The 27,586-nt window shown below is 42.5% G+C and overlaps 1 protein-coding gene across 2 annotated transcripts; it reads right to left on the bottom strand.

Annotated features, from left to right (window-relative positions):
- Nucleotides 1–1,255: 1,255 nt before the first annotated feature.
- LOC140188452 (C-X-C chemokine receptor type 3-like) lies at nucleotides 1,256–27,586 on the bottom strand. Of its 2 annotated transcripts, XM_072244738.1 has the most exons (3): nucleotides 27,514–27,586; nucleotides 13,723–13,916; nucleotides 1,256–4,244 (listed from the first exon to the last, which is right to left on the bottom strand). In XM_072244738.1, the coding sequence occupies exons 2-3, from the start codon at nucleotides 13,756–13,758 to the stop codon at nucleotides 3,138–3,140; spliced, it is 1,143 nt and encodes a 380-aa protein (XP_072100839.1). In that variant the 5' UTR covers nucleotides 13,759–13,916; nucleotides 27,514–27,586; the 3' UTR covers nucleotides 1,256–3,137. The 2 variants fall into 2 exon arrangements, with proteins under 2 accessions (XP_072100839.1, XP_072100840.1); XM_072244739.1 differs by lacking the exons at nucleotides 13,723–13,916; nucleotides 27,514–27,586 and adding an exon at nucleotides 13,009–13,173.

Raw genomic sequence — 27,586 nt, 5'->3', positions numbered from 1 at the left:
TGGTCTTGCCAGTGAACCGCATAATCTGATAAAAAGGGTCAGCATGGTGGTGTAATGTTTGGAGTAATGGCATACAAACCAGAGTTACTAAAGACCGCTGTATGTTGGCGTCCAAAGACACTTGCAAACTGCCCCTAGTACATCTCAGACCATGCATTGGTTGTTGACGCAACACATTTCACTGTATGTTTCAATGTACATGTGACAAACTTTTGTGGATAGATCAGAACTTAGAAGTATAGGTTTCATTGACTTCAGTGGTGTCAGATATGTTAAATAAATTGCAGTTTGTAGATGTAAGCATATAATGCATTTGGTGCATACTATTGAGGATAAACTTTTACTCATTCTAGTGAAATATCATTCTTTGCTGGAACACTTTTCCAAATGATGGCTGGTATTGTGCCCTTGGAATAGTGTTTTGTGAAAAGTTAATGCCTTTGTCTGCTGCTTTGTCAGAGATTTCAGTTCATAACCCCCTGCTAATTCCTATAGAACTCTCATTAATATGTAGTAATCTCACGCTGTCCCAGTTAAATGCTACAATGACCCACTCACTCCTTCAAAACACACCCTAAATTGAAAACCTAAGGTACAACAAGTAGAGTCATAGGATCACATTGCACCATGACATCCCTTCTAACTCCATACCTCATCCATGCTTGTTGTGTTGCCTGTCTACACTAATCTCATTTGCCGGCTTAGGCCTGTATGCCTTTCCCATCCACGTTCTTGTCCAAGTACCTTGTAAACATTGTACATGTCTCTATGATTTCCTCTGGTAGCTCATTCCAGATATCCACCACTCCACCACTCCTGTATGAAAAGTGTGCCCCTCGAATCCCCTTTAAAAGTCTCCCCCCTCACCTTAAACCTGTGCCCTCCGGTTCTGGACTCACTCTGCCCTTGGAAAAAGGCTGACTGTGTATCCTATCTATGCCCCTCATAATTTTATAAGCTTCCAGAGGTTAAACTCAGGTTCCTTTGTTCCAGTGAGAATGACTCCAGTTTATCCAATCTCTCCTTGTGACTACAGGCCTCTATTCCACACAATACCCTGGTAAATCTCTTCCGCACTCTTTCTATTGATACTACCTCCTCACATTCAGCCTGTATATTCACCAGTACAAATAAAAGTAACAAACAGCTCAAGCTTGATAACTATATCCTATACTGGTTGAACTCATTTGGTTTTGGCCATATCAGAGACAAAAAGATGAGCCACAATCGAGACTGTATTTTTAATAATGCTTTATTTTCCTTACTCAAAGATAATTTGACTCTCAGACTTTTTCACAAAAATACAATTACTGGTTTCCGAACTGCAATTGCATAGCAACAATAAATGTGTTGTCACTCGATTACACTAGACAACAAAGATTTTGCTTCCTGAATACTTTTGGGTGTATCTGATGGAATTTGGACCACTGATCATGAAAATCACCATGAAATTTCCTTATCGTGTGCCATTTTTTAAAAATCATTTCAATTCATAATTCAAGTCAGACTAACTGATGTCATGATCAAGGAAGACATTTTTGTTGATACACAAATCAAACAGGACATCAATGACAGTCAATTCAAAGAAATTCTCATGGGACTGGAGAAAATCACATGGAAGGAATTCAAGGATGTTGCTGAAAATTTTCTTGGCAACTCCAGAGCACCAAACTACGTGCAGCTGGTTGACAACATGCTTCAAGCATACAAAACCATAAATTTGAATATGTCACTAAAGATTCATTTTCTGCATTTCCATTTAGACTTCTTCCTTGCAAATCCTGGCGCTGTCAGTGATGAGCATGGCGAAAGGTTTCACCAAGACATTATGATCATGGAGAAACAGTATTATGGCATCGATGCTGACTGATTAATGTTGGGCACTTAAGTGAGAAGCCTCAACACAGAGTCCAAATGAAAATCATCAACAAAACATTTTTAGTTGGGTTGAACTATTGCAAAGCATCAGCACCTTGATGCAATTGAATGCATTATATTCAATAAATGTTAATTCTTGTTTCTCCAAATTCCTACATGATACAATAGTCAAATGTTGTATTTGTGTTCAGCTTCAAGTGGTCTATCATAAACAAAAAAAAAATTCTGAGGAAGAAACACTTTGAGAAAATTTGTGCCCAGTTTTGTTATTACCAATGCTTAGTCCTGCCTGGTATAAACAAAATAAAACTTAACACAAAAGCTCATTAATAAAACTACAATCTAAAGATTGCAACTTGTAATCTGTACTATTGTACAACATTAAACTATGGTAAAATTAATAAAGCTGTGAAGTTGTTTTGCTTGCCTAATGATGGGCACACTATTACCTTGTTGATTGCTTTACAATTTCATGTATTCCTGCTTTAACAAAACAATCTCTTTTTAATCTGAGCAGAACTGAGTTTTCTTTCTTTCATTCTCAGTCTGAGCACTCACAGCCATTCTTTATCTGATGAAGTCTTTAATCTGAATAAACAGAGGCAAGATGAATCACTTTTTTGATCTTCATTACGAACTACAAGAAATGTCTGTCATAATATCTAAATATCCAAGTTTCAGAATTTGATGTTATTTACAAAGTCATTTTTGGTTTTTGATATGCTCTTATTTATTTTCTGGCGGAGCTCCAGTGTCTCAGTGGATGTTCATTGTGAAAGTGGCTAGGCATCTAGCTTTCAAATATGCACACTTGGCCCTCAGTCATATCCACCATGGAACTGATAGGCATGATTCTTGTGACTTTAAGAGACAATTTCAAAATCTGTAAGATTGTGGCATGCAACTGATAGACTACATATATAATTTTATTTGCAAGATAACTTTCATCAGCAAAACCCTATTTTCAATCCTTCCTTTCATGCCATAAGTTTATATTGTGAGTTACATTACACTTGATTGAAGCACTGGAATTCAAGGCTCTGCTACTTTTGTGCTTATGAGCAACTGAAGTGCTGAAATCAAATTGTGTTAGACTAATGACAACTGCACTTTTCTTGAATACTTTGGTAGCAATATATTGGACCACGCTGCTCAAGTCTCTGGCGGTGGATTTGAATTTTCACTGTTTGTTTCAAAGGGGTGCAGAATTAAACCAAGTTTGGAATGTTTCAGTAAATTTGGATGCAATTTTAATTACTTTATAATCCAGAGTTAGTAGTATCAGCTGACTGACATTGTGACATGGATTCCCTGTTGATCGACTTGGCATATTTCTTCACAGTCTTCTGAGTAATGCAGCCAATATCACAGAAGATCTGCAGTAAGTTTCTCCTGAACTTCACTCCGGCAAATGCATAGAGAAATGGGTTGAGACAGCAATGGAAGTAGCCCAGACTGGAAGTGATGTCAATGGCAATGTCCAAACCGGATTCAATGGCACAATTCCTATCTATGACACCCATCCTGTGCAATGTGTCAATGAAGATGACCACATTGTAAGGGATCCAACAGATGAGGAAAGCAGCAACGACCATGACAATGACCTTCATGGCCCTGACTTCCTTCTTCCTTTGTATGTTATGGGATTGACGCAGAGTCTTAATGATCATGAAGTAACAGTAGAGCATTATTGTCAGTGGGATAAGGAAACTGATGAAATGATTAACAAAACGCAAACCTATTATCCATTTCTTGGCACTGTTGGCATCAAAATCATACTGGCATTTCCAGGTGCCATTCGTTTTCATTTTCCTTAGGTATATCAAATCAGGGATGGCTAAGAAGTGGCAGAAAATCCAAACAGCGAGGCAGCTGATGTGCACTACTAAAGATCTGGGTTTGTTGTACATCTGGACTGCATGCACAATGGAAAGGTAACGCTGAATGCTAATGCCACCCAAAAGATAAATGCCACAGTTGAAATTGATGCTGAACATTGCCCCAAAGAGCTTGCAAGCAAATGGCTCAAAAATCCAGCCCCTGACAGCTTCCACAGCCCAGAAGGGCAGGGTGACTACAAGGAGGATATCGGCGGCAGACAAGTGGAGAATTATGGTATCGGTCATGGCCATGGACTGCCTGTTCTTCAGGAAAACAATGATGGTCATTGCATTCCCCAACAATCCCACAATGAAGATGGTAGAGTAGAAAAGGGGAAGGAAGACTTTCTTAAATGGCTCTGTGTTGTAATTCTCACAGTCAAGGTAGGTTATGAAATCATCAGAAAAATTACTATAATTGTTATTAAAATATGAACTCAGATTGCTGTCGTAGTATCCGAACTGAAAATCGTCAAAGTTAAGGTCCTGCAAGAAAGAAACAACAAGGTTAAAGAAATACCCATCTGTTTGAAAATTTTAAAAAATACCAATATTATTACTTAGTTTCACCACCACAATTGGCTAGAACGGAGGTGACTGGATAAATCCCCTGTCAATCACGGCTGGACAGTGCACTCTTCAGAGTGGCAAGGGAACTCCTTCATGAACTTAAACCTCCAGTGATCAACTGATCTCCCATTATATGTTCAGCTGGAGAAGTGAGCTTTAAGCAGGTGACGTGACCATTGACAGCACTGTATCACTGAGGATGAGTTGTTGGTGGCATGGAATTTAGAGCAAGTGGGAACAAACTGGCAATTTTACAATTAGCTAAAGCTGAATCTTAGGTGAGTGAGAGAGGGCAGCCAGCTCATTTGTGAGGACCAAGTTGAACTATTTTAATGAGGCTATATGCAGTGATTTCAGCTTTCAATGTATTTCTATCACAGGCACAATATTTCCCAACAAAATCTAAATGCAGTGTGAACCCCCTAACAAGTTCTGGGCTCCAACCTCCTTATACTAACTGTCCCTTACTGCTCCTTCACCAAGATGAGCACTTACGCTCCATGTAAAGCAGATGTTTAAGAAATGGCTCCCCTATCTTGTGCATATACAGTAGTCATCTCCTAACCATAATCAGGACCGAGGTCTATTCACAGAGCCCATTCCTAGGAAATGAAAATCCAAATGCTTTCTTGAAACTGCAGCTTCTCCCGATGAAAGCAAGACTAATACTGTGGCAAAATTTAGTTACTTTGAGATAAGAAAAGGCAAATTATATGCAGCAGTGCAGTCCCTATGTGTAAATAAAATTATCCCGTCTCTTTGTTCTGCCCAGATTAAGCGGTTTTACAACATGTAACTCAGTTAAAAACAACCTGCCAACTAAAGGAAATATTTGTGGTTTACAAGGCATTACATTACGTACCTGTTATTCTATAAGAAAGTATACTGACTGAGATATATCCTGCCAACTCCAACTTAAATTATGTTTTTCCTTAATTTTGCGTTTTGGAAGACCAGAAGAGAAACCGCACTGGTCATTAGACAAGCCTGCCTCTTGTTGCATTGTATGCCAATGGGGCATTCCTATATGAAGCCTACTAGGTAAAGACTGCTCAAACTCTGCTCAGTTTATTAATCACATGTAATTGGACCCACAGCAAGAACACATTTAATTCATGGTAAATTAACACTAATTTAAAAAAAGACAAAGATTTCCTATTGCATCATGTCATGAGGTACGCAGTATATATGTAGTGAAATTCAAAGAATATTAACATTAACAGTTTACTTATTAGCTATTCCATTTATCTTTTGTCCCCAAATTTTGAATTCAACAGATAAATTTTCATGAGAGTTAGGACTTTCTTAGTTTGCAAATAAGTCAGAGTTCTTCTTTATCCTCATGAGTAAATATGAAAATTGTTGATAGAAACTTAAAGATTAAAGGGTCGTCATCAATGAGCAGAAACTTAGAACTTTGTGAGTGTTATATTTTGAAGGGTGTTGTAAATTAATGTTTGCTATATGCAGGCATAAAGACATATAGAGGTTTATCTGGACACAGATATCACCATCAAATGGAAGGGTTGCATCAAACACCACCCAGACCAAGAAGGAGGTACAGGAGCCACAGGACTCACACCACCAGTCCAACACAGGTAAAGCTCTCCTCACCACTGAGCACATCTACATCGCAGGAAAGCAGCATCCATCATCAGGGTCTCGCCACCACCCAGAACATGTTCTCTCTTCACTGCTGCCATCAACAAGAACTCAGGACTGACTACCATTAGGTTCAGGAATAATTATTAGACGTCAACCATCAGGCTTTTGAAGCAAGGGGGATAACTTCACTCAACTTCACTTGCCCCATCATTGAAATGCTCCCACAACCTACAAACTCACTTTCAAGGCCTCTTCATCTCGTGTTCTCAATATTTATTGCTTATTTATGCATTCATTTATTATTATTTCTTTCTTTTTGTATTTGCACAGCCTATTGCTTTTGCACACTGGTGCATGTTGGTGCAGTCTCATTGATTCTGTCATGGTTATAACTATTATGGGTTTATTGAGTATGCCCACAAGAAAATGAATCTCGGTGTTGTATATGGTGACATATAGAGTCATAGAAAAGTACAGCACAGAAACGGGCCCTTTGGCCCATCTAGACCATGCTGAGCCATTTAAACTGCCTCCTCCCATCAACCTGCACCTGGACCATAGCCCTCCATATCCCGACTATTCATGTACCTATCCAAGCTTCTCTTAAACATTGAAATTGAGTTCACGTGCACCACTTGCACTGGCAGCTCGTTCCACATTGTCACGACCCTCTAGGTGAAGAGATTTCCCCTTAAACGTTTCACTTTTCACCCTTAACCCATGACCTCCGGTTGTAGTCCCACCCGACCTCAGTGGAAAAAGCCTGCTTGCATTTACCCTATCTAATTTTGTATAACTTCATCAAATCCCCTCTCAATATTTACTTTGATAATAAATTTAATTTGGACTTTGAACCAAGTGCCAAGGTTATTATTTTTGTTTTATAGAAGACGTGTTGATGGGAATTATGTTAAGTGCAAGGAAAGCAAGACAACCTGAGTTGAGCACAGGGTGAGTTACATTCAGCAGCAGAGCCGGGGAGAAACATGCAAGTTGAAATTATAAAAGTGTTAAAACCAAGATCTTTGGGGTACAAAGGACATCGCAGTGCACAGCATTTAGTAGCCTTTGGTATCATACCATTCATTCGTAGACTTTGTGTGACATGTTGTGTTACATTGTTTGTAGTGGGTTATAGCGTGTTGTTTGCAGTGCTTATTTAGTTTTAGAGGAGCTCTGTGTTATACTCCTTTGTGAGTCTTGGCTAATTTTACCCTAAATTGACATGCTTGATGGCAAACTCAAAGGAAAGGTACAAAGGACAGCTACCTACCAAATGTGAAAGGGCTGAAAGATAGGTTGGGTGTGTGGATGGGTGTCATATCTCAGTGCATCATTGGTGCCTGGAAGAATGATCTCCCACTTCGCAATTTGGTGCCTGTTTGTCCTTGTTGCCTCTGGACAGTCTGCAGTCTCCTTAACCTTTGCAACCAAGTACGGTTATCAGGTCCCAGGATCTTAATTTTCACATTAAAACAAGCCTATCAAAGGACACAGGCCAAACTGCTCTGTACCTGGCAGCTGTGGCTATTGTAACGGAATCGCTGGCCTGTTGGAAGTAGAGGTCAAGCCCACATAATGTCTGTTACCTCGCAATAGCCCCAAACTGTAAGTTCCTTGCTTTCCTCAGCCGTCACTTGCGTCCTAAAGCCAAGCCCGCATCTCCCACCACTTACTGATCGACTTTGCCCTCTCTGCCCTTTGCCTGATTGTTTGCTTAGTGCTCTACAGGAAACATAAGATTGTCTGGGCTCCAGACGATCTACTGACCAGAAACTGAAAAGAGAAGAAAGACCTGAAAATAAAATAACTACTTTCCTGTGGTAAAAGGTGGTAGATAGCTTCAACAGCTGCGCTAGCTTATTTTGGAAGTGTTTTATAGACATTCTGTAGACACATTTAACCTTTGGTAAGCATGCTCAATGACGCTCCTTCGATTTGTTTTTCCACCATTGAACCTGATCGACAAGAGGGTCTGAATAGAGTCCTACCAGTTATCGTGTTACCAAGCTTCTGTCTGGAAATAACTGTCGCTGAAGCAATTTCACACCTGCTTCATTAACCCCACCTGTCCCACAACAAATCATAAACTAGTGAATGAAGACTGAATCTGGATGGGCTCCAGGTTCAAAAATGGGATGTGATTTACACCTGGAATCTCTCTTCTGTATTTTTTTTTATTCAGTCCATCAAGTTCTTTTAGGCAATTAGACATTGGGCTTTACAGTGGCACGCTAGGCCAATGGCTGTGCTCCAGCTCCAGAAACCCATGTCCATTTCTGTCTTCGGCACTGTCTGTGTGGAGTTTGCATGTTCTCCTTATGAAGGCGTGTGTTCTACCAATCCTACCACCAAAACCACCCCCCGCTACCATTCTCCCATTTTCTTCCAATCCCATTGACGTGCAGGTCAGTGGATTAATTGGCCCATGGTGTGCAGATGATGGACAGAATCTAGGGGGAATGTTGGTGGGAATGTGGGCGGAGTAAAATAGGCTAGGGTAGGCTTGACATGAAATTGGATACTTGATGGTCAACAAGAACTTGATGGACCAAAGGGCCTTTTGCTGTGCTATGTTCCTCTGTAATTGGCTATGAATCTATGATATTCCCATCAATCCCTTTCCCTCCTTTATTTCTTGGTTACCTGTTCTTTCCCACCTGCCCATCAAATGGCTCTTCTAATTCTGCCTTCCACCAGGGGCAATTTACAATGGCCAATTAACCTATGAGCTCAACATTTAGATGTGGGAGCAAGACAGAAGAATCCAGGCGAAGCACGTGCACAAGGGGAAATGAGGGAAGCTGGCACACAAAGCGAGCTGCCTGTTGTAGTATAGTGCCAGCCCTTGTTCGGAGCTCCCCCAATTCATCTGCAGCAGAAGGAGTCGGTAATTCTGCTCTCCAAACCTTCTGTATGTGGAAGATGCAGAGTAGTACAGCCCCTAGGAGGGGTAATGCACCTCCCAGTGACCTCATTCCAAAATGAAGTCCCATCATTCCTCACCGTTCAACCAGCCTCCATGCTGAACCTTTGGAATGACATTCTCAGTGGAGTAAAACCAAAGAAAAACTTCTAAATGCTCACTTCTGGAGTAACTTCTAAGTTCTTGATAGAACAGAACTTCAGAACTCGAAGAGCCATATGCCGTCTTGGGGAAGAATGCCTCCACTGGCAGAAAACGGTGCCAAGTGGACAGTTACACAGGATTCAAGCCCAAGCCTCCCACTTTCTCCTGCTCTGGTGACCCCTGTCCAATCTTGATCTGCCTGTGTGGAGTTTGCATGTTCTTTTTGTGAGTACATGGATCCCGCTCCCCTCCTCCCTTGGTCGCCCAGGTTTCCCTCCACACCCCAAATTCATGTAGGTTGGTAGGTGAGTCAGCCACTGTAACTTGCCCCCAGCGTATAGATGATAGCAGAATCTGGGGGGGCTGATGAGAATAAAATGGATGAAGATAGGATTAGTGTAAAAGCGGGCACTCAGTGCTTGGTGTAGTCCAGACTGGTTATTGTTTTTACATGACGCATCCCCGAGGGAGATTCTGGGCTGAGAGGAACCACACCCAGAGGCTACAGTGTGGGTTCCCGACGATAATTGTTGTCTTAGCAGCCTCTCATGGCCTCCTTAAAGACCCAAGGCTGGTAAGAGAGTAATGAAATGGAGCATTGCCCAGATAGAGATCCTTTTACCCTTGATGTCAATGCAAGCTCTTCAGAGGAGTTACCCTGCACTGTTTTCTCCTCACCCTCCAGGATCATCCCCTTCTTTACTCGAACGGCCACTTCTCACCTCAGAATCTTTCTTTCTGCAGTTGCCAATACTGGCACTGCAGAAGGATTACAACACTCTGCTCAAGAAGCTGATCTAAACAACCTGAATGAAGCTTAATTGGATAGACATAATTCTTTATTCATTAACTGATGTTCCATGGATGTCTGACAATCTTTTTTTTGGAGGGATTTGGAACATAGGCTCCAGCTGGCTTCATATTTCAACTGGGTCGATACTGATTTTACTTCACAAACCTTGATAATCTCTGTGACTAAGCCTCAGTCCTGAAACCTCAGATGCATAACTGTTGTGGAGAGAATTCAAGGTTAACATTGTCTTCTGAGCGTACAAGGTCTTCCTGGGAATGAGATAGTGTGACAGCTGATTGAGCTGATGCCGCACAGCTTTAATCTTCAGTGCCGCTGGTGTGAAGTTTGCATGTTCTCACTGTGACTGTGTGGATTGCTTCTCGTGGTCAGGCTTCTTTCTACATTCGAAAGATATGCTGCTGGTGATATAACTTAACCCTACACTCAGTGTAGCTGAGTGTCAGAATCTGGGGGTAGTTGATGGGAATGTGAGGAGAACAGATTATGGGCAAAAGTAATAAAGGAATGGGATTGACTTGAGAATTAATATTGACTTGGTGGGCTGAATGACCTACTTCTTCATCTTAAGGCAGTATGCGGGCATTATTTCTGAATAGCCCGGATCAGATTCACAAACTGTGAAGGATCCCTTGACTAGATCACCTAGAAGTGCTGCAGTGTGGGTTCCAAAATGAATCACTCTCTCAGGGCACTCAAAGATAACTAACTTCATGCTGGAATGGTTGGCACTGGTTGGGCCAGCCCAGAAACCTCCCTGAGATGTTTAGAAGCTGCCAGAAATCCTTTGACAGATACCTCCCTTGAGTAGGGTAGGAAAATACTGGGCTCACTCTATCAGCAGGCACACATCTATCTGTGCAGGAGCAGGTGAAGGCCCATGTCAGCTGGCACAACAGCACTGGCAGAGGTCAACTGATGCCATTGCTACCCGGGTTCAGCTTGGCTCCAACCAATCGCAGAGAACTGCCCTCATGTCACCAGTCCTCCTGTGAATCGTTAAGGTCATCCGAGCCCCAGCTCACAGACCACACTGGACTCCGTAACTGCACCCATACTCCCACTCGGGTCCCCCTGTCAGTAATCTCACAATTGACCAAGAATCAGTTCCTCTCAACCTCCACCACTGGTGGCCGAGGGTGAATGCCTGAAGCCAGCTTGAGCAACATCTGCTGGGGGGCTAGGGGAATGAATTGTTGATGACTTGGGTCGAAAACCTGCAAGAGACCTGAAGTGGAGGGGCACCGATGTCTCAAAGGGTTAAAGGTGCGGAGAACGTTATAGAGATAGGAGACTGCAAGGGGGAGATCAGAATGCTTAACCAGGAGTGAACAGAGCTGGTTTTGGTTCGGAGAAGGGTAGCAGGTTTACAGATTATTTCACGTTTACATTAGATAGCATTAGAGTTAAGAAGAATAAACTGAGAAGTACCTTTTCCACAGAGAATTAGGTGAATACGTAAAAGTTTGCCCTGAGAGTCCCTACACCCTGCATTAAATTAAATTTTCAGGACTACGATGGATAGACCTTATATGGAGGTGTAATGGAGAAACTCAGATGAGTGATGTTCATTCATCATTCAGAATAAACGGATTTTGCTTAAGCAACAGACATTTTTCAAGATGCTTTTAAGGCTTTCCAGGCTCAATATTGAACTCTCCCACTTCTGATAACTCACTTCCATTGTCCACATCAGTTCTGGCCATTTTTGACAAATCGTCCATTTGTAGTATTGTCTCATTTTTCTTTTCTCTGTAGTAGCAACACCATGATCAGCTATTTACAACACATCACATCTTCTGCTAATATCCACCCATCCCCCCCCAACACACTTGTCTGCAACTTACATCTAACTTTTTTCTCATTTTGCTAGTTCAGACAAAGTGGTTTTGATCTGAAATGTTAACTGTTTCTCACTCCGTAGATGCTGCCTGGCATGTTGGATGTCTCCAGCGTTTGCTTATTTGTTTCGGGATGCTGAATGGCATATGCGCTGTCATTAAACCCTTGTGTGAATCACAAATCCACTGAGCAGCAATCACTGAAACAACTTTGCCTTCCCACTTTTCTCCCACCTTATTCGCTCTTGGTGACTTCTTAAATGTCCGAGTTGTAAGTACAGACACAATCTTTTGCTTATTGTGATAGAATACATCAGAACTTTGACTAGCTTTACCAGCCCCAATGAAAGGGGATGCCAATTTTTTAAATGTGGAAATCTTCATAAAACATGTTCATGTAATTAGCAAATTGCAGGAATCATTGGTAATTTTTGTTGTTATTTATGCAAAAATATAAAATATGAAATTACCAATTATGTAAAGCAGAAAAGGCACAAGTTTGATTTCAAATGCTGCTGTCAAATTTTGAACCATTTCTTTTAAATAAGTATTCAAACTGGAAAAGGGAAACTGAAAATCTCCCCACAATGTTTCAGTATCACTAGCACATAATATAGTAATTGTAGATGATTGTGTAAAATGGTTAAACCAGTCACCCATTGCAGCCGATAGAGAATCAGGAGTCATCGGAAAATCACTACGGTGCGTGATCACCCACTTCACAGCAAAGCAACCCCAAAGACAAAAAGACCTTCATCTCAGTCAATAGAGGGTAATTTTCCCTGCAATGACGGCAAAGCAAATTTATAAAAATGTATAATAAAACCATGCTGATACTCATAAAACAAGTCACAGAAACTGAAATTAACCTGCTGGAATTGGGCACGGGTGGTATGAACAATTCTTCCACACAGGAGGAATAAATTTGTGACCATGCTTCTACTATTAGTCCAAATAGAGACTTCAGATGCTGAAATCCAGAACAAAATTTAAAGTGCTGGAAGAACTCAGTGAGTCAAGTAGTCTCTGTGGAGTCAAAGAGGTAGTTAGTGTAACATCCCAAAGTGTCATCCGTTCCTTTGCTTCCACAGATGCTGCTTGATCCATTAAGTTTTTCCAGTTTAATTTTTTTGTGACAATAGTCCTAATCTTGATTGTTGACTTTCCTCTCTCCCTGCTTTCTGAAAACTCGATTTATGAATCCCATTTCAATTCATTCTCTGAATGAGTGGCTAGCCAGCCAGTTCCATGTTTCATTTCCATCTACGAAGAACAGCCGGCAAGATCACACAGTAACAACTACTCAGTTTTTAATCAATGCTGGCTTTGCATAATTAGTCAGATCAAACTTACCATCTCCTCCATCCAGTCAGGAAAACCCATGAAGGATGTAATGCTGGCCTTGGTTACACTGTTCGATCTATTTGCTTTGCTTTATTTCTACTTCTGAGGTCTTCCTCTCCTCTAATACCATCGAGTTGACAAGAGGCGTATTCAAGACAGCAAGCAGGAAACAAACATCCCCCACCATTTGGTTTCAAAAACAAAATGAATGTCCTTGCTAGTAGGATGTGGTCAACTGACCAGAAGTCGATTATTTCTACCTATCTTCTTGCAGTATGGTCTTTCAAAGTCAATTTCTTCTTTACTGTCTTGTCCTCCACACTATTTTACAGTTAATGAATTTCAAAGAAATTGCAAATCCTTGAGAACCGAAATAAAAATGGAAAACCCTCGGCCATTCAGGCGGCATCTCTAGAAAGAGGAATTAAAGTTTCTGACCAAAGTGTCTTTATCAGAAGTGGAAAAGAAACAACTTAAGATTGATTTGACCAACTATTTAAGTAATGCTCAGTGTTAAATAATAGGGTCACATTGAGTAGTCTCCAGATCCAAGAGTTTACTTACATGCAGACTAGGGAGCAATTCAAAGGCTGTTCCCACTAAGTTACAGATGCCTTAGCTTTCATTTAGAAATTACTCATCTCCTACTAACCTTTGATGTATTGATCACTGGTTCTTTTGCATCCATTGCCTCCTGGGAGATCACAAGATTAATCCACTCACCTTTTGCCCCTCACCAGTTACAAGTGAGAAGTTCATTTAGAATGCTGTGTTGTCTTCCCAGGTTGAAGTTTAAACTGTGATCTTGACCGGTCTCTGTCTCCGTGTCCTGTTCAATCTTCAATCTCTGATTAGGTGAACTGATGTCGTCCTTCACTGGAGCAGACGGGAGGGATATCTTATCTCTGATGGGTCTGCTATGGGGAAAAAATAATATGACCGATCATCCATTCAATAGATCAATGAGCTCGGTTAGAAAAGGATAGCATGATAAAGGACAGACGGAGAGGGAGAACGCGAAAGAAAGGAAAGAGAAACCTGCAAAATGCAGAGCGGTAGGAAATCCCCAGACACTCAAGTTGTGGTAGCAGAGAGAGAAGGTTACTGAGTCAGTATTACAGATGGATGACCTGCAGCAGGGTGGGCTAGTTGTGGCACACACAGAGGAAGTGAGTTACCTAAAGCTACAGGATTCAATATTGAATCCGGAAGAGTGTACGGTGCCCAGAGAGATGAAACGGTGCCGTTCCTTAAAACCACGTTGGCCCTCGTTAGTAACACTGCTGGAACGATACACAGAGAATGAATGAGTAAGTTAAAATAAGTGCAGCATGTGCAAAAGAAAGGGTGAATTCTACTTGCAGTGAGGAGCAGGATTAAGCCAGAGCTGAGGTGCAGGTAGTGTCGAGAAGTTGGATTACGACCTTGTTTGATGGCTCTGGATGTCATGATCATGGTCAGAGTTAGCAAATTGCCAAGGGGTGGAAGGAAACTATCAGCAGTGGGTAGGCAAGGGAGCTGGGACAAGGAGGGAAACAGCGTTTCTGGTTCATCATGTCCTGCACCAGAAGCAAGAAATCTGCAATAAAACAAGAAAATACTTGAAATACTCAAGTGCTCTGGCATCAGCTTGTGGACAGAGAAACAGAATTAAAGCTGCAGATGGATGTCCATGAGGGTCACGGATTTGTCAAGCAGGCTGGTCAAATTTCCAGCAGTGTCAGGGGCTGTTAATTTTCCTGTCACACTTTAGTGTTGGATACATAGTCAATCATTGTAAAAGACAATTCTCTCTCTCTGTCTCTCTCTCTCTGTCTCTTTCCATCTCTCCCTCTCTCTCTCTTCCTCTTCCTCTCTCCAACTCTCTCCTCCCCCTCTCTCCCTCTCCCCTCTTTCTTTCCCTCTCTCTCTCACTCCCCTTCTCCCCTCTCCCTCTCCCCCTATCTCTCCCTCTCTCTGGCTTTCTCTCTCTCTTCCTCTCTCCCTTTTCTTTCCCCCTCTCCCTCTCTTCATCATTCCCCCTCTCTCCCTCTCTCTCACTCTCACTCTCTCTCCATCTCCTTCCCCCACTTGCTCTCTCTCACGCTCTCTCCCCTCTCTCTCCTTCTCTCTCTCTCTCCCTCTCTCTCTCCCCTACTTTCCCCGCCTCGCTCCCTCTCTCTCTATCATCATCTCCATCTCCATCCCCACCATCCAACCAGCACTCAGCTCTGCCAAACTGTGAACACACTCTCTCAGATGAGATGATCCCTCACTGTCTTCTCCTCCACGGCAGCACTTTCAAACCTCTTGGCCCACCATTCCTCAGTGCCTCCTAATCTCTCATTCTAAGTAATTGTTCTCCTCCATGCAACCTCTCTCTGGTGAAGTCTGGGTACAACAGAATGGCCATTGGCAAGCTAGATGCCTTGTTGGCATCTTGAGCAGGTTTTGTTTCAGGGGTCGAAGAAAAAGGAAGGCAGGTGCATTGCAAAATAAACAGCTGCCGCACTATCATCTGATGTATCTCCAGCTTAACCCACCAGGATGAATTGCACCATCTCCTGGTCTAACATCCCTGGCCATGGGCTCGGCTGCAGGACGATCTCCTTCACTCACCCTAGAACTATGGCCTTCTAAAATGCATGCTCGCTGTCAGTTACCTGGTGTGATGTTGCCCATGATGTTGCTATAAGGTTTTCTTTGCACCTGTGCACACTTACAGGAGTAAACTCGATGTTGACTTTTTAACTTTTAACTAGCTCCTCATGAAGGGTCTCGGCCTGAAACGTCAACTCTTTATTCCTCTTCATGGAAGCTGCCTATCCTGCTGAGCTCGTCCAGCATTTTGGGTATGCTACTTTTAAATGTTCACATTTGTTTGTTTTCTCTGTTTCAAGCACAGCTGTGTCATCCATGTGACCCCTGGCTCTTGACCTAAAAACGTCAACTATAAAAGGGGAAATGCAGAGGGATCATGATATAGAGTTAGGTTCAATTCTGCATTCGATGTAAAGGAAAGGATGTGGGATCCGAGTGTTGTCAAAAATAGGAAATGATAATTCAAGATAGTCCTTGGACAATGAATATTTACCCATGTTAAAAAACAGACATGGACGTACCCATAATCATTAGATTATGAGAACACTCAGTCCTCTTTTATTGTCATTTAGAAATGCATACATGCATTAAGAAATGATATAATGTTTCTCCAGAGTGATATCACAGAAAACAGGACAAACCAAAGATGAACACTGACAGAACCACGTAATTATAACATATAGTTACAGCAGTGCAGAGCAATACCATAATTTGATGAAGAACAGACCATGGGCACAGTAAAAAAAGTCTCAAAGTCCCGAGTCGATCGACTCCCGAGTCCCTGATAGCAGGCGGCAAAAGGGAGAAACTCCCTGCCATAAACCTCCAGGCATCGTCAACTTGCCGATGCCTTGGAAGCAGCCGACCACAGCCGACACTGAGTCCATCCGTCCGAAAACTCCGAGCTTCCGACCAGCCTCTCCGATACAGCCTCCCGAGCGCCATCCTCTGCCAAGCGCCTTCGACCTCTCCCCGGCCGCTGAAACACGCAAAGCCGAGGATTTCGGGGCCTTCAGCTCCGGAGATTCCCGTTACCACACAGTAGCAGCGGCAGTGAAGCGGGCATTTCAGAAGTTTTCCAGATGTTCCTCCGCACTCTCACATCTGTCTGCATCAAATCAGGATGGTGCACGGTCCCCTACTTGACAGATAACAGATATTTATCACCGAAGTGGCTGCGCGTGCTGCCATCTTCTCCCCCGTCCCGGGAGTCATGTCACCATAACTTCTAAATCCACTTCACGGGGTGAACTCATGCCAATCATCTGGTGCTTGGAAGATCTCACAGCCAGTATGATGGGTGTTACAAATGGAACTGCTGCCCCATATCATCCGGGACCATTCCATGTTTATACTAAGGGTCAGTTTTGTATTTCATCCAAAAAATTGGACCATTAATAAAAAAAAAACAGCAGTCTCCCAATAGCGTTTGGGATGTTAAACAGGTCAGGGGTAGTGGAGACACAAGGAAGTGCAGACTAGAATCTGGAGCAACACTTAAAGTGCTAGAGGAACTCAGCTGGGAAAACGGAGGGAAATTCACAGTCAACATTTCGGGTTGAGATCGCCTAAGCGAAGGGCCTCAACCTGAAACATTGACAGTCAATTTATCTCTACTACAGATACTGCCTGACCTATTGAGATCATGTGGTTATACTGACCTCACTCAGCTGATTCTCGGTAATGTACAGTAATGTCTTCCACTAAAAGACACACAATGATATCACTATTTCCCAGTGCCTGATCTACCAATCCTACTTGAGAAAGCTGACATCAGGAGACGCAAGTTACATGATGTCAGTAAAAATGAAATTGAAAAAATATAGCTCGTGTTATTTTGGGAGGATGAGAAGGATTGTACCGCTACTAAATACCAATTCTCTCTTCACCAGGACATGAGAACAAAGTCACAAGAACTTCAATGATCTCACCAGATCAGAAAAGGGACCATCTTGACCCTTTCCCATTTCCTTCTTTAGCCACTGACGACACCAATGCTCTATTCAATGCATAACAATGGCCATGGGATAATCAGCCATGGACTCTCCATAGAATTTTTCCTCATAGACATCCAGCTCCTCTAACAAGAATTACTTTCCTCCACTTTCAGATATCTCCTACTCCAGTTCTCTGTTGTCCCCCAACACATAAACTTAATCTTGTTTCAGGAAACATTGGTATGTTATAGTTACAGGGGGCAGGCCAGATGCAAGATCACTGATAGGAAGACCATGAATCTCATGTCCTCTACTCTTGCTGTGAGGATAGTCCTATTGTTGGCACATGAGGTCATACTGCCAACCCCAGGCTGGTGAATCTACACCTGACAGCTCTATGGTGAGTCGTATTTTCATGACTCCATGACATACTCCAAGCACCCAGCAACCTCAAGTCCTGGTGATCACTGTCAGGTCTGGATTAAGGGCGGGAGAGAGGGTTTTAGTCTTCAGGAGAGCTGCAAGTTCGAGTCTCTTTCAAGTCCTATCACGCTCAACCGTGTTTTCTTGCTCCTCCTCAGTTTCACAGAGAGAAAGAAAGGTCATAACACCCAGATACATCAAGGGCAGGTGAGAATGGTGTGAATGGGCAAAGTATTGCTGAAGTTCACAGACCACATTACAGGAATGAATCACCTGGAGGGAAGCTGGTTAACCTGGTGAGTTTGGGGGATCCATCCTTCGCTTTTTGTTTCTCCAGAAGTGCTGGAAAGGAATTTGCCTGCAGGATCTAACCCAAACACTTTCACTCAGCTGACTCCTTCCAAGGCCTGGAAAGTCTTGCCTGCAGACCTAAGTAGTTGGACTCTTGTTGGGTGCAGTCAACCTTGTAAGACCTTTAAGTGGGTGAGCTCTCTTCTGAGAGCAAACCTGCCTCCCTGTTCCAGCAAAAATGGGTAGGTTGGAGGCAGGTGGAACCATCCAATTTTGGGGGACATAAAGGCATTTCCCCCTTCCTCATACCTAATCATTCCACCACCCCACCATCATGGAAATAGCAGGTAGTGAAGTGAGAAGAGGAACATGACTGTGGGAGTACAAAGGAAAGTAGGAAAAATGATGAGAGAAGGAAGCAATGAGATGTGACAGAGACCTAGTGGAGGAGAAATAAAATAAGGGAAAAAGTATGAAGTAAAAACCAACTTGAATTTACATATCACTATACACTAAATTTATCACAATGATACATTAAGGTACTTTGAACTCCGAAGAGCAGAAAATCTGTAGGTGCTGGAAATCAGAAATTTAGAAAAAAACAGAAGATGTAGGAGATACTCAGCAGGTGGAGCTACATCCATAGAAAGTGTTAGGGTTGTCGTTTCTGGAACTTTCATCAGAACAGGCCAAGTCTGTTACGAATGGGAAAAGATGGCTATTGGAATTCAGTGTTGAGTCCACAAGCCCATAAGACGTAGGAGCAGAACAGGCCATTTGACCCATCTAGTCTGCTTGGCAGTTTGCCTGGAAGTAGCTGCAAAGCCCAAGGTTAACTCAATGGAGCAACCTCCGACCTTCTGACCAGGCTCCTTACAGCCCACAAGTCTTCAACACTCACTTCCATCCAACACCACTACCATCGGCATTATTGTCTCTTTCAGTCACTACCTCTCCATTCCACCCCACCTTTCCTGCAATCTAAGGCATGTTTATAGATCATAGGACATAGAGCAGCATAGCACACAGACTGTTCCTTCGGCCCGCGATGTTATGCTGAGCCAATTGAACACAAATAAATGCTCAATTAAACTAGACTAGTCTCTGGATATTCATGCACCTATCTAAGAGCCTCTCAGATACCACTATTGTATTTGTCTCCACTACATTCCAGACACCTACCATTCTGTGCACAAAAATTTATCCCTTTGAACTTGCCCCTTCTCACCTTAAGTGTACACCCTCAAGTACTAGACCCTGAATGAAAGATATTTGTTTTCTATGCTATTGATGCCTCTTATCATCTAAACACTTCTATTAGGTCTCTGATTAGCCTCTGACACTCCAGAGAAAGCAACACAAAAGTTTGTCCAACTTCTCCTCCAATCCTAGCAGCATTTTGCACCCCTCTGCAAAGCCTCCGAATCCTTTCTCTAATGAGGCAGCCAGAGCTGAATGCAATACCTGAGATGTCTAACCAGAGCTCTGTAAAGCCGCAGCATAACTTCATGACTCCTGAACTCAATGCCTCGATTAATAAAGGTAAGCATGCCATTTGCCTCCTTTACCACCCTATCCGCTTGTGCAGCCACTTCTAGGGAGCTATGGACTCGGACTCCAAAATTCCTTCCAACAATCAGCTTTTAACATTTCCTAGTTCTGCTGAATGGCTCGGAGTGTTAACTTTGTTTCTTAGATACTGCCTGACCTGCTGGGTGTTTTCAGTATTTTCTGTTCCTATACCAAGTTTGGTCAATGTGATACTGTATGAAGAGAGAAGCAAACAAAAAAACAAGCCCACTCAGGAGAATTTTTGCCCCAACTGTCGAAGGTTCTTTTTTTCGCTTATTCAGTCTGATACAGCCGTTCAGAGACTCTATGGTGTTTGTAACAGGATGTGGCATGAGGTGGGATTTGAATACGGAGAAGTGAGGGTTATTTTTTTCTCTTCTGCTTCTTGAGGTCTTTGGGTGTGTTCTCTTTCAGAGAACATAAAGTTACAAGGTTCTAAATCAGGATTCTAGGAAAAACAGCCATGCTGGAAGGTGCAAGGAAACAAAGCTATCAGGTGCTTTGCCATGCTCTGCGAGAGTTATCTATGATGAATCTCTGACTTTAGACTATTTTTCCAGAGCAACATGGGGAGATCTTGCTCTCAGGTTTTCATGTTTGAGATCAAAGTTGCCGAGACTTTGCTTACTATGTACTCGGTTCACATTTACCAACTACTTGCATTTCTTAATCTATTCAATATACATTAATGATTTACTTGATTATTTATTATAACGTTTTATTTTATTTTCTCTCTCTCTGCTAGATTATGTATTGCATTGAACTGCTGCTGCTAAGTTAATAAATATCACGTCACATGCCGGTGATAATAAACCTGATTCTGATTCTGATTTTGATATTTTATAGATGGATGTTTTAAATCCCAGAAATTGTTTTTATTTTATTTAACTTTGTGATATATGTTTAAGTCTAGCCTAAATTTTTCCAATGATCACTTCTTTTAACAGTGTGTCGCTACATATTTTCAATGATTGAATTTCTTTGTTTGAAATAAATATATGCTGACAAGGTTTATTAGATGCCACTATCAGATTCATAATGGCATAACGACAATCACTTTTAAATAATTTGCGAAAGAACAAGACACAATAAGAAATGCTCCAAGTCACTAATTTAATTATTTTTCCTACTATCACTGCCTCAACTCTTATAAAGAAAACCAAGGGGAAGTAGTGTATTATGGGGACAAAACTGGGTAATGATATGATTTAATTAAAAATCTTAGGCATATATTCCGTAATGCGTGTTTTCTCTGAGTTTGCTTAGTTCCTTTAACCATAGATGAGTTAATCACATTTCTGTATGGTCTGACAATGACCAATAACAAATACAATCAATTTTCAGTAACGTAAATCAACAAAACCGCAGATGCTGGAAATCTGAAATAAAATCAGAAAGTACTGAAGATCCCTCAGCGAGTCAGACGGCTTCTGGGAGAAAAGAGGCAGAATTAGTGTAAAACACATAAACTGCTGGGGGATCTCAGAAGGTCAGGCAGCATCTATGTAGAGGATTAAATCATCAACGTTTTGAGCTGAGATCCTTCATCAGAGCTAGAAAAGAAGGGGGAAGAAACCAGAATGGGAAGGTGGGGTAGGGGAGGTCAAAGACCTTTGTGAGAGTGAGGTAAGGTTAACTTTGTTTCTCTTTCTAGGGATGTTGCCTAACCTGCTGAGTGTTTCTACTATTTTCTGTTTTTATGTTCTAGAACCATTGTATAAGTGATCTTATCCATAATATATAACTTATCCATTAAATATATATTTTTTGGAAACGTATTAAAGTCTTCTGCATTGCGATTGATGAAAAATGCTGTTTTGCCTTCTGCATTAATATTTTATTAGCGGGCATGTTCAGTAAAAAAATTATACTTGTTGCAAGTGTGTGTTTAGCTATGCTTGTGCCTTGGCTCTAACTCGGGTGCAGGGGAGGTCCTGAAAGCACAGTTCTTGCACATCATTTGTATGATAGCTGAGGAAGACTTCAGGGTGATTTACAACAGAGTAGACTTGGGAGACAGCTCCATTGCTGTGGCCACTGGTATTGGCCAGTGTTCGTGCAGTTATCTGTGTGGGAAAGAAACTTGCACCCACAATGGTAGAGAGACAAGTAATATTTGTCTCTAATCCCATTGAAGTGATAACTGTCTGAAGAAGCTTGGATTGGTTGCCAGGAGAGCGGGGCGCTGGGAGCACCAAGTTTCTCGGAGTGCACATCGCAGATGATCTCACCAGGTCCCTCAGCACCACCTCTTCAGTCAAGAGAGCATAGCAGCGTCCCCGCTTCCTGGGGAGATTGAGGAGAGCAAGGCTTCCCACCCGCACCATCGAGAGCGCCCTGACCAGCTGTATGGGAATTGCACACCGTCTGGCCCTCAAGACCCTACAGCGGATTATGAGGACCGCTGAGAGAATCGTCAGGGTCTTCCTGCTCACCTCACCTATCCAGGACATGCAGTACACTACAAATGCTGCATTTGCAGAACCCTCAGCATTGTCAAGGACCCTTCCCATCCACCCCAAAATCTCTTTGACCTCCTACCATTGGGCAGAAGGGACCACAGTGTAAGAACAAGGACTATTAGGCTGGGTAACAGCTTCTTCCTCCAGCCTGTGAAACTTCTGAATATCCTCCTACCAAATCAGTACACATTATTGAAAACAGTACAGTACTGTTGTATACATTAACTATATGTCTACATGTGCTTTATGTCAACTTGTACATCTACAGAGTACTTTACCTGTTAGTATTATTGTGTTAATATTATTTTCTGTGCAGTGCGTGAAATATGTTCCGTGTTTTTCACCTTAGCCCCTGAGAAATGTTGTTTTGTTTAGCTGTAGACATGAATGACATTAAATTTGAACTTGAACTTGGAATTATAGAATGTTCCCTTGCTCATGACTGGTGAAAACATCTCAGCATCTACCCTGTCAAGTCTCCTTAGGATCTACATAATTGGACAAGGTCACTTATCATCCTTCCTTCTTTTCACCCAGTCCTGCTGGAGATGGTGCCTTCCCTGCTGAGTTCCTCCAGCAGTTTGTGTGTGTTGCTCTCGATTTCCAGCATCTACAGACTTCCTCGTGCTATGACTTGTTTCATCCAGTTCTGATGTTTTATTGACTTTCCAGATATTTTACTTTTTTTCTACGCTGTGGTTGCCTATTTGATATTTGACAAGTCTGCATCCTTCCGGTTTTGATCTTGTATGTTTTCACATACAAGTTATCTTTTTGTTATCTGAATGGTCCCTCTCTTTCTGTCGTTATCCCTTACCTTTACCTGTTTTTATATTAACTAATTTGAGTTCAGTTTTGAAGCTAATTGCCTTCTCGTTACTGACTGTATTTTAATTTCACCACGCCACCTTCTACTCTCCTCTTGCCTTCTGCTAGATGGGAACTCTATGCAGTTCACAGTATCACCTTGCACTCCTGCCACTGCAGACCCAAGTCTGGCTCTTAGTGAGTGGAGGACCCCATTTTAAAATGTGTGTTTTGGACTTTAGTGAGCAGTTTTAGGCCCCTTATCTAAGAAAGTATATTATGGCATTGGAGAGGGCCCAGAGGAGATTTTCAAGAATGGTTTTGGGAATGGAAAGGTCAGCACATGAGGAACGTACGATGGCTCTGGACCTGTATGCCTGTACTCACTGGAGATTAAGAGAACTGGGGGGAGGGGAGCTATCTCATTTAAACCTTACATTCATTATTTTCATAGATTGAGGATGGTTTTATCTTATAGAGGAGCCAGAAGATACAGAGGGTAATCTCAAGATCTCTACATTTGCCTTACCATATATACACTCCTCAAGTGGTTGTTGGTTTAACATGGTAGTAATAGAGAGCAGCGACACTTTCACTATCAGTACAGCCACAGTGTCCAGGTCACCCTCTTAAAATATCAGAGAGGAAATCGAGTGTCTGTTCAGCAGATAGCAGTAGCTTTGGCTTGGCCAGGCATTTCTATCTGTGCAACTGTGTGTTGAGGGAAGTGTGGTTTTATGGAGCAGTTTTAAGGGGGCTGTAGGACAGGATGTGTAGGCATGTTGTACAGTCTCCTCTCCTGGCTGATCAACGTAAAACTATCGGGGGGAGAGGCGCAGATTGAATGTTTATACCAACATATGTCTAACAATGTCTACACTCATTCCGTGTTCCCATAGTCCCATTTCGCTCATGCCTGGTCTGTCAAATTTTCTGACTGGATTTCTGTACCCATTCATGTCCATTCATTAGAGAATCAATTCTTATGCTCCCATTTCACAGCCAAAACCACAAAACATCTTATGTTCTTCTGGTGGGACAAGGCTTCTCAACAATGGAGTCACTTCACTTCCCACTGCTCTTACATCTGATAATCCTGCCGGGAATTCTGCAATTATTGGCTTGATGCTAGTCACAGTCTATGAACCGCAAGTTATTGGGCACGATCATTGGCTCATTGATGGACAGTTTCATGGTTGCAAGTCATTGGCTCATTTTCAGGGACAATCTTATAGCTGCAAATCATTGGCTTATTTTCAAGCACAATCTAAGGGCTGTAAATCATTGGCTCAATTTCAGGCACAATCTTATGGCTGCATATCATTGGTTCATTTTCAGGCACAATCTTACGGCTGCAATCATTGGCTCATTTTTAGGTGCAATCTTACGGCTGCAATCATTGGCTCATTTTTAGGTGCAATCTTACGGCTGCAATCATTGGCTCATTTTTAGGTGAAATCTTACGGCTGCAATCATTGGCTCATTGTTGCCACGATCATATGGATGTAGATCACAGTTCAAAGTTGGCATATATATGTTTGTGCATATTGTTAACTCCTTGATACAGTTTTTGTGCACATCTTATTAGCACCAGCACTAACAATTTCTTGCCATTTGGTCTGGATATTGTTGACGACCTTTTCAACCCAAGGGAAGTGTTGTTTCAGTGGCAGCCCTGGCCTAACAGGCACTGACACCAGCGGTGGAACAACTACATCCCCTTAGCTCTGGGCATTATACATTGGAGCTGCTGCTGTTGTCGAGTGACACCAGAGCTCAAGGAGACAAGTGGCTAATACTGAGCTCGTGTTGTCCTGAACATGATATAATTGTAAATCAACGTGATTAAAGAAGTTTACATAGAAACATAGAAACATAGAAAATAGGTGCAGGAGTAGGCCATTCAGCCCTTCGAGCATGCACCGCCATTTATTATGATCATGGCTGATCATCCAACTCAGAACCCCGCCCCAGCCTTCCCTCCATACCCCCTGATCCCCGTAGCCACAAGGGCCGTATCTAACTCCCTCTTAAATATAGCCGATGAACTGGCCTCAACTGTTTCCTGTGGCAGAGAATTCCACAGATTCACCACTCTCTGTGTGAAGAAGTTTTTCCTAATCTCGGTCCTAAAAGGCTTCCCCTCTATCCTCAAACTGTGGCCCTCCTTCTGGACTTCCCCAACATCGGGAACAATCTTCCTGCATCTAGCCTGTCCAATCCCTTTAGGATTTTATACGTTTCAATCAGATCCCCCCTCAATCTTCTAAATTCCAACGAGTACAAGCCCAGTTCATCCAGTCTTTCTTCATATGAAAGTCCTGCCATCCCAGGAATCAATCTGGTGAACTTTCTTTGTACTCCCTCTATGGCAAGGATGTCTTTCCTCAGATTAGGGGACCAAAACTGCACATAATACTCCAGGTGTGGTCTCACCAAGGCCTTGTACAACTGCAGTAGTACCTCCCTGCTCCTGTACTCGAATCCTCTCGCTATAAATGCCAGCATACCATTCGCCTTTTTCACCGCCTGCTGTACCTGCATGCCCACTTTCAATGACTGGTATATAATGACACCTAAGTCTCGTTGCACCTCCCCTTTTCCTAATCGGCCACCATTCAGATAATAATCTGTTTTCCTATTTTTGCCACCAAAGTGGATATCTTCACATTTATCCACATTAAATTGCATCTGCCATGAATTTGCCCACTCACCTAACCTATCCAAGTCACTCTGCATCCTCTTAGCATCCTCCTCACAGCTAACACTGCCACCCAGCTTCGTGTCATCCGCAAACTTGGAGATGCTGCATTTAATTCCCTCATCCAAGTCATTAATATATATTGTAAACAACTGGGGTCCCAGCACTGAGCCTTGCGGTACCCCACTAGTCACCGCCTGCCATTCTGAAAAGGTCCCGTTTATTCCCACTCTTTGCTTCCTGTCTGCTAACCAATTCTCCATCCACATCAATACCTTACCCCCAATACCGTGTGCTTTAAGTTTGCACACTAATCTCCTGTGAGAGACCTTGTCAAAAGCCTTTTGAAAATCCAAATATACCACATCCACTGGTTCACCCCTATCCACTCTACTAGTTACATCCTCAAAAAATTCTATGAGATTCGTCAGACATGATTTTCCTTTCACAAATCCATGCTGACTTTGTCCGATCATTTCACCGCTCTCCAAATGTGCTGTTATCACATCTTTGATAACTGACTCCAGCAGTTTCCCCACCACCGACATTAGGCTAACCGGTCTATAATTCCCCGGTTTCTCTCTCTCTCCTTTTTTAAAAAGTGGGGTTACATTAGCCACCCTCCAATCCTCAGAAACTAGTCCAGAATCTAACGAGTTTTGAAAAATTATCACTAATGCATCCACTATTTCTTGGGCTACTTCCTTAAGCACTCTAGGATGCAGACCATCTGGCCCTGGGGATTTATCTGCCTTCAATCCCTTCAATTTACCTAACACCACTTCCCTACTAACATGTATTTCGCTCAGTTCCTCCATCTCACTGGACCCTCTGTCCCCTACTATTTCTGGAAGATTATTTATGTCCTCCTTAGTGAAGACAGAACCAGAGTAATTATTCAATTGGTCTGCCATGTCCTTGCTCCCCATAATCAATTCACCTGTTTCTGTCTGTAGGGGACCTACATTTGTCTTTACCAGTCTTTTCCTTTTACTGAAGGGGAAAGAGTCCATCTGATGAGGTGCATAAGGAGGGTGTGGTAGGGAGAAACCTAAAAATGGAGCTGGATAATTCATGGGCCGACATCAGGAAACAATTTCTCCACACAGAGGAGTGAAGATCTGGAGGAGTCTACCCCAGAATAAGTGGAGAGGTTATGGACCAACTGGAAAAATGTTGAGACAGGGCAAGGTTACTAAGAGTTGGGGAAACATAGCGTCAAGGACCAGTCACGCTACCCCAGAACATCAGAACAGGGTTTGAGAGGCTGAATGACCTCCTCCCGTTCCTCAGTTCGGCCGAGAAGGAGAAGCTTGGATCCTCTCGGCGATCCACTGAATCTACTCACAGTAGGCCCTGCCGACACACAAGATTCGTAAAGCAACAATCTGTCAGCCATGCACATGCTTTGCGGGTAGATAGAAGTTGAGTAGATTCTGAAACCTGGAACAGTTCTTCTTTGCCAGTTTCGATATTACATGTTGCAATATTGTTACTGTGCCTAAAATTAGTTTTCTATAATATTGAGCCTGAGCTGCGTTCAACAACATTCAATCTCTGTCCTATAAATCCCTCCGATGAATCACAACTTCCCTCATTTCACTGATTTAGCACAACTCAGCTATTTGATTCCAAACTCTGAAGTTTTGATCTATAATTTATCTCCTATTCCTACTCTTTTTCCTCTCCAAATGCTCATTTCCCCCTAATATCACTTTCTTGGCGCAGTGCCAATGCTTACCGCATGTGAAGAGCCAAGGGACCTTATGTTCCGCTGAAGCTGCCACCTGCCCACTGCTCCCTTGTCTTGTCTG

Source organism: Mobula birostris, chromosome 27 (genome assembly GCF_030028105.1).
Source record: "Mobula birostris isolate sMobBir1 chromosome 27, sMobBir1.hap1, whole genome shotgun sequence".
NCBI classification, from domain to species: domain Eukaryota; kingdom Metazoa; phylum Chordata; class Chondrichthyes; order Myliobatiformes; family Myliobatidae; genus Mobula; species Mobula birostris.
Note: the sequence above shows the minus strand (reverse complement) of the source record. Positions and strands in the feature narration are given on the sequence as shown.